A 17,781-nucleotide genomic window follows, 5' to 3' on the forward strand; every position below is an offset into this window, starting at 1 on the left:
CACAGCGCCATTTGTCGGTTGGAGGATTCGGTGTTGTATCGTATCAAGCACCTTTTTAAAATTCCTCTTCGACGTCGCTCTCTGTCGTAATCCGATTGGTTGGATGTGAGGAAGAGGACGGCTGATTGGTCGAGGCGTTTTGCGTAAAGCCCAAAGCAAATTCGAGTTTCGGTATTTTGTTTATATTTCAACAAACTGGTTTTTACTTTTAGAAAAGGGAAAATAAAATGCGTAATACACTAAAGTTGAATATTCTATTTATTTAATTTTTTTGCGTTTGTGAAGGATAAAAGAAAGTTATAAAATGATTTGAAAGACGTTCAATCCTACTTCCGGGGGAAGTACAAAAGAAGAAGAACTCGCATTGTTTTGTTTTCGTCTGAGGAAGCTAACACTGCTAAGTTGCAGAGCTCATCCTGTTAAAACACTCGAATGTTTGCTTAATCCGTATAAATTCTTCGGATGATCTCGAACCGGTTTTCTCTACACATGTATTTTTTATTATTATTATTATTATTATCATTATTATTAGCATCGTCTCCGTGATTGTTTATTGCGTTCGGAAAGCTACTTCGTTAGATAAACAAGCTAGTTAGTCGAGTGTAAGGCTAATACGCCTGGATTAGCATTGTTCGTTTATTAATGTACGTTACTCCATGTCGAGTATTGTTCTAGAAATCTTCCCTCCGTGTGTTTTTAATACTTATACCACGTTTAACACTTTTAGTCTTTTATAACAATTGAGGTTTTTGTTTTCAAGATATAAGAGGTGAGTTATTTAAGGACGCGCAGAGAAATCAGATCGCATTTTTTATTTTATTTTTTGCTTTTCTAAACTGGGGGGTGGAAATTCTAGAAAATGTGGGTTTATAATTCGTCAACGCGCTTTATCAGACATAAGTGGTGTTTTGGCTAGGTTTTTTAAATGATTTTATATGAAAGTTACAGTTTCGTCATGTGTGTTCACCTTGGACCACCTTAATAGGATCCCCATTCAATAAACCTTTGTTATATAATACATCAGCTGTGTGTGTGTTTGTAAAAGCATATATTATTGGCTCTGTCTCTCCCTGCAGATCATCAGGATGGTGTGTGAGTTGCTTCTGTCATCAGTCTGGCTGCTGTTTGTAGTTTTCTGGGTGGAGACCATCAGCGTGTGGCTGTTCCTCTGTCTCTTCTATCAGGACAGAGCTTTCTATCACTGGGGTGATGGGTAAGTGTGTTTAAACATGTGCTACGGATCGTTTTTAATTCACTGACACGGTCTAGTCCAAGAACATCCTGTATCCAAGAACCATTTGTGGAAAATACGCGCCGAATACTAGTTCTACGCTAGTTATTAGTTACTTATTTCACGTGCGTATACCCCCCCCCCCCCCCCCAAAGCGTTCACGTTTCTTGTACGTGGGAATTCTTCGAAAGTTGCTTCGTTTCCACCCCTTATTTAAATAAGGAACTGAAGTGTGACATCACACCAGATTTGTCTGGCACACAGATAGGAAGCTATAAATCTTGTTTTTAATAATAAAAGGTATCGTGGAATTAAAATGGTTATGTTTAACATGTATTTAAACTTCTATATTGCTGGCTGTTTGTTAGGAAACCTGTATATTGTGATACACAACATGTATTATATAAATATCTTGAAATATCATGGTATGAGTTGTTTATTTTGGGTTTTTTTTTGCCATCGCCCAGCCCTGGTTCCCAGTAGTGTTTCATTCTGTCTTTCGCAGGGTGTTTGCTGATGATCCTGGTCAGATGCTCTACATGCTGAGCAGGTAAAGAAAATCACCCCCCCCCCCCCCTTTTTCCAGTTCAGAGATGCCATTGTTTTTTTTTTTTTTCTTTCCCTTACTGTCCTCTTTGTGTCAAGGATGTAATCGATATTTTAGAGTATGCCAAGACAAAAGTGTGTTTTTCTAACAAGATTATGGAACTTTGAGACTGAACACATCAGCCTACATAGTGATTTGTACCCTTGTCAAATGGTTAAATCTGATTGGGTAAATAAAAGTGGGTGGGCTTTGAAACGGTATGTAGTTCTCCAATTTTTATTTATTCAAAAAATAATCCTCTCCTGCTGACTCAGATCAGTCTCCTATGGTAGATCTTGAGATCTGTTGTGGTACTTGTAGTTTTCTACATCTCGGCCAACGTCGACGTAACGGGACAGGGAGGAAAAATGGTTTCTGTATCTACACTCGCTTACAAAAGATTCTTGATGTGTTTTTCAGAAGGTTCTTTGTATAATTATGGGTTCTGTACTTCACAAACAAAATGTTATAGTATGAACTCTTTATTATAAACATGTTGTTGTTGTTGTTGTTGTTTGAAAGACACTTGGGGGGGGCTCTCAAAGGGCCCCAGTTTTTAAATTTATTTATTTCCTTTCTCGCAGGTCGGATCGTTCCGTTCACACCCAGACCTGAGCTCGCGGCTTCGTCGTCAGCTGGGAACGCCAATCAATCAAAGAACTGGGGAGGAAAATGGCTTCCCGTCCGACTGCTGCCGCCTTTCAACAATCTGCGCCGTGTCCAACGCTGGAGAATTAGCACGGAGCTTGCGACCGAGCGCAGATTCTGTGTTGGTTGTTATAAAGGGAACTTGTATCACATTTCTCGCTTTATCGCCTCTAAAAGGAGTTTCTCTTCTCAAAAAAAAAAAACAAAAAAAAAACACCCTCACGGCAGCTCGGTGTAGCGATGACGCTAAAACGTATATCATCTGTCTGACTCTGATTTTTAAGCTCGTGTTCCTGGTGCCTGTGATTGAAGCAAATATTTATATTTTAATGTCCTCACTTTACATCGTCTCGTTTAAGCACGTGCTTCATATCACAACTTGCTGTGGTTTACGATATTATCGTGACCGTTTTGGTCTGCTGTGTATTTCAGTCTGTCCAGTGGGATGTGTGAGGTTTTCAGGAGACGAAGACATTGAATATTTACGTAACTTTTTTTTTTTTTTTTTTTTTTTAAATCATTTTAGCAGTGATCATTATGACATGCAGCCTTAAACGCGAAGTTAAGAGATTTAGGTGAACGATACACAATCACGTACACAACGTAACTGAATGTACCCGCAAAGATGCAAGAGGACTCCTTAAAATCCAGTAATAAACCTTAACATTCCTCTATCTAAAGGGACGAACACACACTCTTGTGTGTCCCTGGTGACCGATGTTTGCACTAGTGCTATATAATAATCGCAATTTTAAAATACATATGTTTGTTTTATGCTTAATTTGTTAGTTTGCATCTTTTAGTGATGTCATTTGCAAAAATTTAAAAGTCAGCTCTTTGATTCATTTCTTTTAGGTTAATGTCGAGTCGATTCACTCATGTAAACTTTATTTTTTATTTATTAAATTTTTTTTTTTTTACATAGTTAATTTGGATGTTCAGTTTATTAAAATAAGTCTTTGTGATCAGACAGTGCCACAATAACATTAAAGCAGCAATGTTTACCTTTTTGTGTCAATTTATTTTTGTTTCTCTTGTCTGATTTTACTATTATTTAAATAGATTTTATAAAATGCAGTTCAGCGTCATGTTATTTTGTTAATTTGAAACAATTTCAGCTATGTTTAGCTAAAGAGTATTCACCAGTATCAAAAATATCTTCACTTGAATAAAGCCCAATGAGTCGTTTGGGAATCGACTCTTTAGCAAGCTGAGTCAAATAATCTGGTTCACTGAAAAGAGCGGGAATTATCAGCCCTAGCAGCTACTCTGTGGAACTTCGACCCCGCCCTATACGCGTTTTGACTAATCAGAGACGGGCTCGAGGGCTAAGCAGAACGTTTGACGATAAAGGGGGCGGGACTTACTGTCTGAGGTATAAAAAAAAAAACTTGTGAAATGAGCAATGTTAGCTTTTTAGCTTGTTCTGAATTACTGAACCACCTGCTGCTGTTTAATCTTTTTTGGTTTTTATTTTAAAAAATTTTCCTTTGAAAAATGTTTTTAATTTTTAAGTGCTCTGCAGCAAAAAAAAAAAAAAAATCCTCTTAAGTGCGAGCAAACTCAAATACCAAACCGAGTTGGTGAACTTAATTCATGATTGAGAACACTCATATTTATTTAAAAAATATTCAGATTAATATTTTTTGTCATAACACAGGTCTGTTTCATGTTACTTTAAACCAACTACATAGTTTTTTTTTTTCTAAATGTAAAATCTATGGTTTGTATATGTATTTTTTTAAAGGCAAGTTTCCCAAAAGTATCGCAGCACAATGATTTTGCTAAAATGGTAGAGCGAGCATCACATTTAAAACTTTCTCTCCACCTGTTACCCTACTTTCACAAAAACAAGTGACGAAACGGCGTCCGAGCAGTCTTTTCCATTTTCAGCCATGAAGTGACGTGTAATTGAAGATTTTCTCGATCTGCTCGAACGATTCCTCGAGCCAATCCTACGAGCGCGTGGTCCGACATGTCTTCAGTTCCCCACTCACAACAATAGTTCCTACATTAGTTTTGCGTTTGCTGTTTGACACACATAAATGGAAGAACAAGTTAAAATCATAGTTTTATCTAATCTTGTCATATACGATCTGTCATTAAATGTGTATAGAGATATCACAAAGAAAAATAAAGCCTGGAAGGAAGGAGCAGAGATGGTCCACTGGCACCTCTGGGGAGTGTACATAGCTGTGTAGTTTGCTTTGCTAATCTTCCAACAAAGATAGGACAAGTTCGAGCACGTAAATCAAACAACCAATTTTTCACACTGAATAATGCGTTATTTAGTTTGTTTTTAACTAGGTAGCTTTAGAAGATATATAGCTACGAGTATTTTTCATCGTAACAACAAAACGTGCTGAGCAGGCCACACCCACAATTGACACGAGCGAGTTACTAGTGTGAACGTAGGGTTGAGATCATCCCAGTTTTACCATTTTTGTAAATTTCAGTTTTCAGAGCTCTGTTTTGTTTTACAAATTGTTGGGTTTTTTTTTTTTTCAAGAAACCAAACCACTAATTTTAAGACGAATGAACTGTAGGTTAAAACTAGCCATGTGATCCTTGACTTTTTCTTTTAAAAAAGAAAATTCTGTACTCTTTCTTCTCTGGTTGTTTTACAGAAGGGTTGCGCCATCTGCTAATGGATTTCCTTTTGTGTTCTCTACAATAAACCAACATGATCTACACCTGAATCATCTCAATGTTTGTGTTCGTTATAAATGGGAGTCATTTGGTTATGTGGCTATGTGCATCACAAGAACCACAAGATCTTAAAATGCAGTATGGTTTGTTTTCTTTTGACTGTGTGTCACATGATCAGGGATCGTTTGGAAACATGGCCGTCTGTGTGTGAGTCATCAAATATATATACACCATATCTCACAAAAGTGACTACACGTCTCACATTTTTGTGAATATTTGATTATATCTTTTCATGTGACAACACTGAAGAAATGACACTTTGCTACAATGTAAAGTAGTGAGTGTACAGCTTGTGTAACAGTGTAAATTTGCTGTCCCCTCAAAATAACTCAACACACAGCCATTAACGTCTAAACCGCTGGCAACAAACGTGAGTACACCCCTAAGTGAAAATGTCCAAACTGGGCCCAATTCGCCATTTTCCCTCCCCGGTGTCATGTGACTTGTTAGTGTTACAAGGTCTCAGGTGTGAATGGGGAGCAGGTGTGTTAAATTTGGTGTCATCGCTCTCACACTCCCTCATACTGGTCACTGGAAGTTCAACATGGCACCTCATGACAAAGAACTCTCTGAGGATGTGAAAAAAAGAATTGTTGCTCTACATAAAGGTGGCCTAGGCTGTAAGAAGATTGCCAAGACCCTGACACTGAGCTGCAGCATGGTGGCCAAGACCATACAGCGGTTTAACAGGACAGGTTCCACTCAGAACAGGCCTCGCCATGGTCGACCAAAGAAGTTGAGTGCACATGCTCAGCATCATATCCAGTGGTTGTGTTTGGGAAATAGACGTATGAGTGCTGCCAGCATTGCTGCAGAGGTTGAAGGGGTGAGGGGTCAGCCTGTCAGTACTCAGACCATACGCCACACACTGCATCAAATTGGTCTGCATGGCTAACGCCCCAGAAGGAAGCCTCTTCTAAAGATGGTGCACAAGAAAGCCACAAACAGTTTGCTGAAGACAAGCAGACTAAGGACTTGGATTACTGGAACCATGTCCTGTGGTCTGATGAGACCAAAATAAACTTATTTGGTTCAGATGGTGTCAAGCGTGTGTGGCGGCAACCAGGTGAGGAGTACAAAGACAAGTGTGTCTTGCCTACAGTCAAGCATGGTGGTGGGAGTGTCATGGTCTGGGGCTGCATGAGTGCTGCCGGCACTGGGGAGCTACAGTTCATTGAGGGGTCCATGAATGCCAACATGTACTGTGACATACTGAAGCAGAGCATGATCCCCTCCCTTTGGAGACTGGGCCACAGGGCAGTATTCCAACATGATAACGACCCCAAACACACCTCCAAGACGACCACTGTCTTGCTAAAGAAGCTGAGGGTGAAGGTGATGGACTGGCCAAGCATGTCTCCAGACCTAAACCCTATTGAGCATCTGTGGGGCATCCTCAAACAGAAGGTGGAGGAGCACAAGGTCTCTAACATCCACCAGCTACGTGATGTCATCATGGAGGAGTGGAAGAGGACTCCAGTGGCAGCCTGTGAAGCTCTGGTGAATGATGAATGAATGAATGAATGCCTTTTATTGTCATTATACACATGTACAATGAAATTTAGAGCCACTCCTTTTTGTTCCGTGCCAACATGTACATAAAATAAACAAGATCAAATAAAATATATATATATATATATATATATATATATATATATATATATATATATATATATATATATATATATATATATATAACAACATGAAATAAGTAAATAATAAATGAATAAATAAATAAATAGTACCGGGGGGTTCTATACTATAAAATGCACAGTTCTGAGACACTATATACCTATACTGTGAACTCAGTACATGTATGTGTTTAGAATGGTTATAGCTTTTGGGAAAAAACTATTCTTAAATCTATTAGTCCTTGTTCTGATGCACCTGTAACATCTTCCTGAGGGCAACAGATTAAACAGATCAGAGCCAGGGTGAGAGCTGTCCTTAATGATGGTTTTTCCTCTGCTGAGGCAACGGGAGGTGTAAATATCCATCAGGGAGGGGAGAGGGCAGCCAATGATCTTCTGTGCTGCTCTTATTACTCTCTGAAGCCTCTCCCTGTCTGCCGTGGTGCAGCTGCCATACCATACCGTGATACAGTATGTCAGCAGGTTCTCGACAGACGAGCGGTCAGCAGCAGATTGGGGTCCAGATTGTACTTCCTGAGAACCCTCAGGAAGTGTAGCCACTTCTGAGCCTTCTTAATAACCACAGTGATGTTGTCTGTCCAGGTGATGTCAGCAGAGATAAGGACGCCAAGAAACCGGAAGGTGTGGACCCTCTCTACACACTCACCATTGATGAAAAGTGGGGCTAGCTCAGTGTTGTGCTTCCTGAAGTCTACAATGATCTACTTGGTTTTCTTAGTGTTTAGAGCCAGATTGTCCTCTGAACACCAGGCAGCCAAGTTCAGGACTTCCTCTCTGTAGGCTACCTCATCTAACTTTGAGATGAGTCCGACCACTGTGGTGTCGTCAGCAAACTTGACGATAAGATTATTATTGTGGACCGGACTACAGTCGTAGGTGTAGAGACAGTACAGGACGGGGCTCAGCACACAACTTACTGAAGACAAATAAATGAATTCATTAAATATTTTTAATAGAATGAACACACTAAATGATTTTCATGCTCATATTCAAGAAAACTCTTAAGAAAACACTATTAATAACTTATAACACGTTTTTCTATCCTGCTTCTTTCATTTCTAAAGCAATATATATCAGAAAAAAAGCCTTGAACATGTCCAAAAACAACTTTTTTTTTTACCCAGCACATTACTTTTTTGCCATGGCATTGTTTTGAGTCACCTATGAACGCTACGGGGTCCTGAGTGACATCGCTGCGTGCTGATTTAATTCGATTCCCACCTGTATTTCGACAAAACCCTGTTTCTTGCTTTCATCCGAAAAACGGGTGGGAACATTTCACGCCGGCTACTTCCATCGAATTTGAGCCCCGTCCCAAATACCCTCCTCCTGTATATGCGGTCACTACATAGGGTGCGAGACGCCCTTATTCTACCTACTATGTAGTGCACTTTCTAAGGGTGGAGGAAACAATTTGGCATGTGAACTCTGAGACGCAAAACCAGACATCACAACGAATACACACTGGCCTTATAGGAGTTTATTGCGATAAAAAAAAGTTTATTCCGAGATTGAGTAGATTTTAAACTTAATCTTTAGGGGGAAAAATCGGTTAAACCGAGGCGCCCCATTTCCCCTCTCCCCTAAAATGGCGCCAACGATTCAAACTCAAGCGCAGCGCGAGGACGGGCATCGGTAAGAGTGTTAGCATTTCTGCTAGGCTAACTTGTAGCTAGCCTAGTTAGCCGTCACCTTAAAGCACACTTTGTGGCCGTTTACTCTAATTAAATATCTTTCAGTTACGTCAGTAAACATGTTAAACTTTCGATAATTAGTTCCCGATTAATTCCAAACAGATAATTTTTTTTTCAAAAAATAAACAATAATAGTTTACAAGAGCTAACAAGTGTGCTAGCTAGCATAACGCAGTATACAGTATAGGCACCTAAACATTCAGCTTTCATTTTTAAAACTATATTTTATACTCTCTTGAGTATACATTCTAGTAGAAATGTATTTTCTATCCTGTATAGTGTCGGGTATATATTCTATAGGAAGGGAAGCAGAATCCCAAATGCATGAGAGTGCAAACTGACATGAATGTGAACTTGTTTTATTTTCACATGGGTCTAATTCAGCTTTTTTATTTTTCCCCTCATACAGGAGCTCGTCACACAGAACCGTCCCTGAAAGGTATCTCCTTCACCATATCTCCTCCTCATTATTATTATTATTATTGTTATTATTATTATTATTATTATTATTAATCACTTGTCTATGTTTTAGGTCTGGTGTCGTGTGCCGGGTGAAATACTGTAACAGCCTCCCTGATATCCCGTTCGACCCCAAGTTCATCACATATCCCTTTGACCAACACAGGTCTAAAATAATCACTCCATTTCTTTTATTTTCATATCCCGGACTGTTTTTAGATACATTTTAGATAGGTTGCTGTCAGTGATACTGAACGTTATTAAATGTGTGTGTGTGTGAAGGTTTGTGCAGTACAAAGCCACCTCGCTGGAAAAACAACACAAACACGACCTGCTGACAGAACCGGACCTGGGCGTGACCATCGACCTCATCAACCCTGATACCTACCGCATCGACCCTAACAGTAAGTGTACGCTTAACACGCACCGCGTCGACCCTAACGGTAAGCGTACGCTTAACACGCACCGCGTCGACCCTAACATATCGTTTTGGGGTTTTTTTTAGTCCTGCTAGATCCTGCGGATGAGAAGCTTTTAGAAGAGGAGATCCAGGCGCCCACTAGCTCCAAAAGGTCAGAGGTCACCTGTGTATGTGTGTTTTGTGCCTGCAGATAAGCTCCAGTATTCATTATTCAGAATTCACAAGTTGTTTGTAGTCTCTGAATGTATATTATTTCTATATTTTTTACGTGTGTGTGTCTGTAGGTCCCAGCAGCATGCTAAGGTGGTCCCATGGATGAGGAAGACGGAGTACATCTCCACAGAGTTCAACAGATATGGTGTGTCCAACGACAAAGTGGAGGTCAAGTGAGTAGGCATTTTACACACACACACACACACACACACACACACACACACACACTTAAACGGAATGCTGCCTTGTCAGTGCTGTTTAATTACCGTGTGTGTGTGTAGGATCGGCGTGTCAGTGAAGCAGCAGTTCACAGAAGAGGAGATCTACAAGGACCGAGACAGTCAGATCGCCGCCATCGAAAAGACCTTCGAGGACGCCCAGAAAAACGTGAGCTTTCGTGACAACACGCTAATGTGAATTTCGGCCGTTTATTTTGCTTGTATTTTTCTCATTTGTAAGTCGCTTTGGGTAAAAGCGTCTGCTAAGTGAATAAATGTAAATATTAGCGATTTTAAAATCGTTTCACACGGTAACGTTAATTCAACGAGATGTCATTAGCGTCAGCTAACTTGTTTTGCGTAACGTTAAAGATTTTACACTTCTCTTTTTTTTTCCCCCATAGATAACGCAGCATTACAGCAAACCAAGAGTTACACCTGTGGAGGTGTTGCCCGTCTTCCCTGACTTTAAGGTCCCCACACACACACAAACACACACACACACACTTTGGATCTATGTCAGTGTAAATGAATATAAGAATGTAATTTTGTGTTGTTTTTCTCTCTCTCTCTCTTGTTCCTTTCTCCTTTGTGCAGATGTGGATAAACCCATGTGCGCAGGTCATCTTCGACTCTGACCCCGCCCCTAAAGAGTTCTCCAGCTCTGCGGCTGTAGAAATGATGTCACAGGCTATGATCAGGTGTGTGTGTGTGTGTGTGTGTTTGGGTTGCTAGTCAGTGATTTATCTTTTATTTTATTTTGACAGCTTTTTTTGTGTTTGTTAATAAACTCCTGGGGTTATGTTTTGTGGGTTTTTTTCCTCAGAGGAATGATGGACGAGGAAGGGAACCAGTTTGTGGCGTACTTCCTACCCAATGAGGATACGCTGCGCAAGCGTAAAAGAGACGTGGAGGAGGAATTGGACTACATGCCTGAGGAGCTGTACGACCCCTGACACACACACACACACACACACACACACACACACACACACACACACACAGTGTCCACCAAAAATGTTGTTCTTTTATACCCCAGCACTACTGATTGGTTAGAAGGCGTTGATTAATTTGCTATAGCAGCAGAGTAGCTTCCTCAATAAATAAGCTGTAATCGATGGCGAATTGCACGGTATAAGAGGAATAAAACAGTTTCTCTCTCTGTCTGTGTGCAGATACGACTATAAGATAGCGAGAGAGTACAACTGGAACGTGAAGAACAAAGCCAGCAAAGGCTACGAGGAGAACTACTTCTTCATCTTCCGAGATGGAGACGGCGTCTACTACAACGAGCTCGAGACCAGGTTCGGTTTATCATAGTGTTATCGTAGATATTGTTACCTAAACATCATTTCCTGTATCGTCGCCCCTCCTGTTCTGAAATCATCACTTTCATCGCAAGATGAAATATTAATGCTAGGGATGAGCTTAGCATTAAACTCTGTATTATCTCGTACATGTGAGTGTTATTTAAGCGTGTGTGTGTTTGGTCAGGGTGCGTTTGAGTAAGAGGCGCGCGAAGGCCGGAGCTCAGTCCACCACCAACGCTGTTCTGGTCTGCAAACACAGAGATATGAACGAGAAAGAGCTGGAAGCACAGGTCTGTATTACAGTGGCGTCCTCTCTTAGTCACACATACATACGTACACGCGGTGTTTTTGTGGAACGATGGTGAGCTAAATGGGGGGAAAATGTGTGTGTGTGTGACCTGCAGGAGGCTCGCAGAGCTCAGCTGGAGAACCACGAGCCAGAGGATGAGGAGGAAGACATGGACAAAGACACTCAGGATTCTGGTAACACACACACACACACACACACAGAGAGCATAAAGGAGATGATGATAATGATGATCCCGTTGGTTGTTGCCGTGTCGGTACGTCAACGTCTCCTCCCGCTTCGCTTTTACGTTCACGCTGTGTAAACGAATACCCGTCTCTTCCAACCAACGCAGGCGACGAGAAGGAGAAAGGCAGCGAGAGTGAGAACTCAGACAGCGGCTCCGACCGGGACGGCAACAACGAGGAAGAAGAGGACGAAGACGAGGAGGAAGAAGAGGAGGAGGAGGAAGAGAAGAAGGCGAGTGGCAGCGAGAGCGGGGAGGACCGGCAGGCGCGTGATGAGGAGGAGATCTTCGGCAGTGATGATGACAGTGAGGAAGAGGACGACGACGGCGGCAGAGGAGGAGCGCACAGGAGGAGAAGGAGCGAGGACGAGGACGCGGAGGAAGAGGGAGGAAGGGCGAGCGGCAGCGCCTCGCCCGCCCACAGCAGCAGCGGCCAATCAGAGGGAGCGGGAGGGCAGAGCGGCAGCGAGAGGGGGTCAGACTCCAGCGACGGCAGCGACAGCGAATGAGACGAATGCTCCACCGGTCATGCTCTACTGTTTATACTCTGTGTCTCGCGCTCTAACCGCTCAATCCGCTTCGATTCAGCATTTCCACTCGATGTCCTTCTCAACCCCAAGGCTCGACGCTTTTCTGTCACAGCTGGAGCAGATGTTGATGCTAAAAACAGCTCTTACACTTTATATGTCCTAACAAATATAAATATACACATCTGTTCATTGCTCCTCTTCCTCGTCAAACCTGTTTCACTATAGTATCACGATGAGCTTTTTTTATTTTTATTTCTGTCTTTATTATGATCCAAAATCCATGTTGAAATGTATGTACCTTTTTTTTTTTTTCTTGGTTTGTTTTAATAGCTGTAGAAAGTAAAGTTTTCTGTATAAACTGCTGTAAATAAAGAACAACCAGTTCATTTGTTTAAAAAAACAAACAAAACTAAAGTGATGAACTTTTATATATTTCTTATCAAAGTTAATATACACTATACAGCCAAAAGTATGTGGACTTGTTATAGAGGTGTGGGTTTTTTTTTTTTTTTTTACGGTTTCTCAGTAACACAATAAGCTGTAGTTGGTGAGAAAACATTTTATTGTTCTTTAAATTCATTTCAAACAACCGGTGTGACGTTAGACTCAGTGTGATTTGTTCCTTCCTTAATATCAACATACCTGTGATGAAAGGATTGCAGGCTACTGCAGTACTTTAATGTGAAACCTTTTAATATAGCAATCCGTTTATAGTATGTTTAATATAATCTAGTCTGGTATTTATATCAAGACCATCTTTTGGGTTTTTTTTTCTGCTGTAAGACACTAACGAAATTAAACACATTAAAAATCGGTATTTCCAAAGTTTCAAAAAAAAAAAGAACGCATGAACACCAAAATACATGGAGTTTTGACTTTTTTTTTTTTTTTTTTTTTTTTAGCTGTAACAGGTCTAGTACCGTGTTCACATTGTGCTTCACTTCATTCTACAAAATGTCGATTTGAAAAAAAAAAAATTAGAAATCAAACACGTGAAGCCTTTTCTCCACTGATCTGAGATGAGCTGTGAGTTTATTCCCCACGTAACGATCTTCGCTTTACGGATAGATTTATGGAGCGCTGAACTTGACGAGTGGCGTCATTGTTCAGCGAAAGAAGGACAGTTTCTCTTTCAGCCACTCCTCGGAGAGATCGTCTGCGTTCCGGATTTCAAAAACCTGTACACGCGGCCGGGGGAAAAAAAACAACAACTGTAAAGGTCGTACGTGTATAATTAGGAATAGAACCAGATTTTTAAAAAAAAAAATATCAAATATAGATTAAAATATATATATTGATTACGTGAAAGCGATATTGGCCCGTGCTACTGGAAACAAACATCTATACGAGATAAACATGATGCACTGTGTGTTTTACGTGTTTATATGTTTACCTTGGTGAGCTCAGCAGATTGGACGAGCCTGTTCTTACTGCCGGCGTACATCATCTGCTGCTCCGGCTTACAGCCTGTGTAAAGAAAAATAATTATTATTAATGATGAACCGCCATATCTGGGGTTTAAATGACTTAACTTTTAAAATCGACTTCACTGTTTGTTTAACAAATACGTACAGTTGTCCGGTACAAATATAAATCGATCAGAATTCCTTCGGAAGTACATGCTGTACGTATTTCTAGTCACATTAAGACTATTATGCACCTATAAAGGATAGACGGGGGGGGCGGGCTTCTTTGATTATAACCACGCCCCAAAGTACAGCGTCAGGCTGCGATTGGACAGCTCTTGCATTCACTGACGAAAATGACGTGCGATGATTACGTGCGGGAATTACGTTCGCTCCTGACGCAGCAGTCAGCGTTATATACTTAACCGGTTTTTAATCGAAACACGTCAGAACGACGTGAGAGCAAAGTGCGGGATGTTTTCTGCACATTGCTAATGAAAAGCGAGAATCTAAACAGACCTTTCAAATTTTTGATTTCCCAACACGACGTGCCATGAATACGAGATATTAATTGTTAAAACACGACGATTAATTCTTCGACGCCCCGTTCACCCTAAGCGTAGCCGATCCATTTGTTGTTTTTCTTGGTTTCGGTAAGCATGACTGAAATCTAAAAAAAATATTTTTCTTTAACGATTTAACGCAATTTGGTATCAATCCCCGCCTCCCCCTCATGCCCCGCCTCCCCCCAGGCCCCGCCTCCCACAGCTTGAAAGTACAACCCTAGCAAAAAAGCTACAAGTTACGCGATAATAGGAACTTATATATGTGTGTTGTTTATTTTAAAATGAGCGTAATTTGTTGCTTGTTAGCAATATAACTACAAAAAAAAAAAAAATGTCCGGGATTTAGGATCAAGCGTTCCACTAATAATCCCTATAGATTTCGCTAGATTTTTATTGATTTTTAAAGAAATTCATGTCAACACAGTACTTGAGCTAACAATAGTTATTTCCCGCATTTTATATCATAAAATATATACCTCATAGTGCATTTAAACTAATATAAATTGATCAGTACCGTTAAAGAGTAAAGACTTGTATCAGCTTGCCGATTAGCGAGTCAGTCCTAATTAGCGTGCTAATTAGTTTGCGTTCTTTATAGCTAGTCTGAAAATAACCTGAGAGTAAACGTAAATGAAATTTTGGCAAAAACAATAGAGCTGTTTAACGGGAAACTGAAAAATTCGGGGGATAACAAAGAGCACGACTTACCCACAGGACTGGAGAAAATGAAACACAGCGGGTAGGACACTCGGCCGTCGGAGTGCGTGAGCTTGTAGCTGTACACTATGTACGTGCACTTTGGTTAAGTGGCATACATGCTTCGATGACTCACTTTTCAGGAAGTGAGCTACTGTTTTACCATCAGGATGTGAAAGTGTGTAGCTAACATGTCCACGTCCAGTACAGTACAAGACCCCATGTGACCCCATTTTACCACGATTTCACATTTAACGATGCGTTTATGGATCACATACGAGATCACTCTGCACTCACAGTGTTTAATGAGAGGACTTCGGTGTAACTGCAGAAACCCTAGCTCTCATCTCATCTCATCTCAGCTGTTACTACCAGCTGCTTCCAGATTTACACTATAAGCATCGTGGATTAGCACTACGCTAATATTATCGCGCTTAAGATGGCGCCCAAGAGGGAACAGAGAAGGAAAGCTGATAAGGGGGTGCGTTACAACCTACTGATTAGAACAGAATTAGCTGGCTAACTCGAGCTCCAAAACATCGACTGTGTATCATGTATAAACTTGTTTTGTTTTTTTAAAAGATAAAGGATATCGAGGCTGGCGCTCGGGAAGCTCTTCCCTCAGATCATCCAGAGAAATGTCCTGTAACATGAACATCGCAGGTTTAATCACAGAATCTCACTTTTTAAAATTTATTTATTTATATTTAAACAGTTTAGTGATTAGCCATATGAGCTCTTTCAGGCACCCACCTCATACTCCTCTTCTAATATGACCAGCTGTTTCTCCATATCAATTTTCACTGAAATAAACAAATATTGGACGTACACATTGGAATGAAAAAACATGAACTGTAATTGAATTCTGTTTTTAACATCTTGTCGTCAACTTCCTTCAGAATCCACAACCTACAAAGCTTGTACGTGGAGCAGGACGGGAGGAGTGGTGTCATGGGGGTGACGTCGCACGTTTTTCAAAATTCTAAATGGCTTACTAAACAGCTACGTTTTTTTGTTAATCTAGCTACGTTAAGACGGCTAACCAAGCTAGCTTGCTAACAGAATAAAGTCTCAAAGTTCTGTCAGTGGTCACTGACTAAAGTAAATAGCAAGATTAGCATTTTAATATGAATTGTTTAAATGTTACACATTTGGAAAATAGTATTTAGGGGGCCAAGCACCGAAGGTGTGTAGTTGTTCTTCTTCTGTTGTCTACTGCAGCCCATAGAACCGTCTTGTAAAAAGTTGTGAAATTTGGCACATTGATTGGGGATGGTCTAGGGAACATTCTGACCAAATTTGGGCCAGGTGCTGCCAACGCTCTAACGCCACCATCGGGTCAAATTTGGGCCTAATTTGGAAGTACGTTTATGGTCATAACTTTTGAACTCCATATCGAAAATTTTAAATCCAGCCATCTCTTGATTCCCTGTCTCAAGTTCAATGCACCCTATGACATCACTTTTCACCCAGTTAGATTTTCCACCATCTTGGGTTTTGTCGAAAGCTTTTTTTCTCTATTCCTCCTACAAATTTTGTTCAATCATCACCAAATTTGGCAGACGTCATTGAAAGAATTTTTAATATTCCAAATGGTTTGCCCATAATGGGCCAATGAATCTGACAGCGAAGCCGCCAAACAGGAAGTGAGACTGTATTTCAGCAACAACTTTGCGTACTGACACAAAATTTGGTATACCTCTTCCGGACCATGACCTGAGGTTATGCAACAAATTTTGTAACAGCGCCACCTACTGTTCAAAAGTAACAATAACATGCTTTAAAAAATGCTCACATTTAACTACCGTTTTCGCTTCACATCATCTTGAGACCTGTCTAAAGAAAATTTATCAAAAGAAAATCTAATATTCGAAACAGTTTGCCCATAATGGAATGGCAAATGTGTGAAACTTCAAATCGTTCTTGAATGCCTTCGCCTATAGTTATGGCTCTGCTTTTCTGTGCTTGCTTATGCACCACTTGTAGTGCGTCTGTAAATGTGCGGCTCACCGAGTCTGGGTGCTTGGCCCCTGAAAATGCTGCTTGCAGCTTTAATTAGTAACTGACCTAGGGCGCGTTAAAAACAGTACTGGAACAAAGCCCTTTAATAATCTTTAATAATTATCAATGACTATTTTTATTCATGAATTCTTGGACGTTTATTAGAAATACTCACTCAGTATGGCGGCGTTGGTGGTCTCCTTCCGAAAGCGAAACTTCTTCAGCTTCTCCGTCAGACTCGGATCCACCTCACACACGACCAGCGAGCTCGACTGAAACACGCCACCGTTTATTTCGCATCAAATTTCATTTGTTTCATGTTTATATTTCTCATTTGAAACTATAAATGGATACAAATGTGATGCGTCATTGTTTAATAAATTAAAAATCGTTAGTGTTGGAAAATCACTGTCGTGTAAGAGGAATAAAACACTTGCTGTTAAGGGAAACTAATCAACTTCAGGGTGGTACCGGTAACTAGTAGCAGTGCTCTGTAAATTGTGCGCCCCATTGCATATGTTTGTCAAGCACTTAGACAGGAAGTGTTACAGCACACACTGTCACACAAACGAACTTCCTGTAGTGCTGACAGCAAAATATACACACAAGACTAATGTGAAATTAGGACTTAGGCCCGCTACACACATACACTGCATTCGTGTTTCTTCAGCAGATGCACAATGAAACATCTGGATGGATCTAAAATGTTCTAAAAGTAAACGTGTAGAAAGTGTAGAACGTTTCCTACCATGGTTGCAGAGTGCGTCTTGGATTAACACAGTTCCTCGTTTAACAGCAGCCGTGTGACAGGATGCTGCTGACATCCTGGCAGTACAGGGAGGGCGTTAACGCTCATGCTAACGTTCACGCTAACGCTCACGTTAACACAAATGCTCACGCTCACGCAG

At 40.6% G+C, this 17,781-nt stretch overlaps 2 protein-coding genes and 1 long non-coding RNA gene across 5 annotated transcripts; 2 read left to right on the top strand and 1 right to left on the bottom strand.

Annotated features, from left to right (window-relative positions):
• Positions 1–210: 210 nt before the first annotated feature.
• Positions 211–3,469, top strand: LOC108278101 (uncharacterized). Of its 3 annotated transcripts, none has more exons than XR_001815234.3 (4): positions 211–769; positions 1,077–1,213; positions 1,737–1,781; positions 2,402–3,469. It is a non-coding gene; the product is annotated as an uncharacterized LOC108278101 (long non-coding RNA). The 3 variants fall into 3 exon arrangements; XR_001815235.3 differs by having other exon boundaries at positions 211–491; XR_001815233.3 differs by having other exon boundaries at positions 214–1,213.
• A 4,758-nt stretch (positions 3,470–8,227) lies between these two features.
• paf1 (PAF1 homolog, Paf1/RNA polymerase II complex component) lies at positions 8,228–13,048 on the top strand. Its single transcript, XM_017490823.3, has 14 exons — positions 8,228–8,461; positions 8,930–8,959; positions 9,053–9,145; positions 9,262–9,383; positions 9,485–9,551; positions 9,685–9,786; positions 9,895–10,000; positions 10,236–10,304; positions 10,429–10,532; positions 10,658–10,774; positions 11,007–11,135; positions 11,326–11,431; positions 11,546–11,624; positions 11,783–13,048. The coding sequence occupies exons 1-14, from the start codon at positions 8,415–8,417 to the stop codon at positions 12,181–12,183; spliced, it is 1,572 nt and encodes a 523-aa protein (XP_017346312.1). The 5' UTR covers positions 8,228–8,414; the 3' UTR covers positions 12,184–13,048.
• Positions 12,749–17,765, bottom strand: gmfg (glia maturation factor, gamma). Its single transcript, XM_017490822.3, has 7 exons — positions 17,622–17,765; positions 17,049–17,145; positions 15,626–15,675; positions 15,466–15,515; positions 14,885–14,967; positions 13,598–13,671; positions 12,749–13,382 (listed from the first exon to the last, which is right to left on the bottom strand). Exons 1-7 carry the CDS (start codon positions 17,622–17,624, stop codon positions 13,311–13,313), a joined length of 429 nt encoding a protein of 142 aa, XP_017346311.1. The 5' UTR covers positions 17,625–17,765; the 3' UTR covers positions 12,749–13,310.
• Between the last annotated feature and the right edge of the window lie 16 nt (positions 17,766–17,781).

This window comes from Ictalurus punctatus, chromosome 17 (assembly GCF_001660625.3).
Source record: "Ictalurus punctatus breed USDA103 chromosome 17, Coco_2.0, whole genome shotgun sequence".
Lineage (NCBI taxonomy): Eukaryota > Metazoa > Chordata > Actinopteri > Siluriformes > Ictaluridae > Ictalurus > Ictalurus punctatus.

Excerpts from the sequence above, each read along its gene's own strand:
- paf1 (XM_017490823.3), top strand. The coding sequence starts at position 8,415 with ATGGCGCCAACGATTCAAACTCAAGCGCAGCGCGAGGACGGGCATCG. Across the intron at positions 8,960-9,052 it reads CACAGAACCGTCCCTGAAAG|GTCTGGTGTCGTGTGCCGGG; the intron begins GTATCTCCTTCA and ends TCTATGTTTTAG. Across the intron at positions 11,625-11,782 it reads CAAAGACACTCAGGATTCTG|GCGACGAGAAGGAGAAAGGC; the intron begins GTAACACACACA and ends CAACCAACGCAG.
- gmfg (XM_017490822.3), bottom strand. Across the intron at positions 13,672-14,884 it reads CATTTTCTCCAGTCCTGTGG|GCTGTAAGCCGGAGCAGCAG; the intron begins GTAAGTCGTGCT and ends TTCTTTACACAG. Across the intron at positions 13,383-13,597 it reads AATCTGCTGAGCTCACCAAG|GTTTTTGAAATCCGGAACGC; the intron begins GTAAACATATAA and ends CCGCGTGTACAG.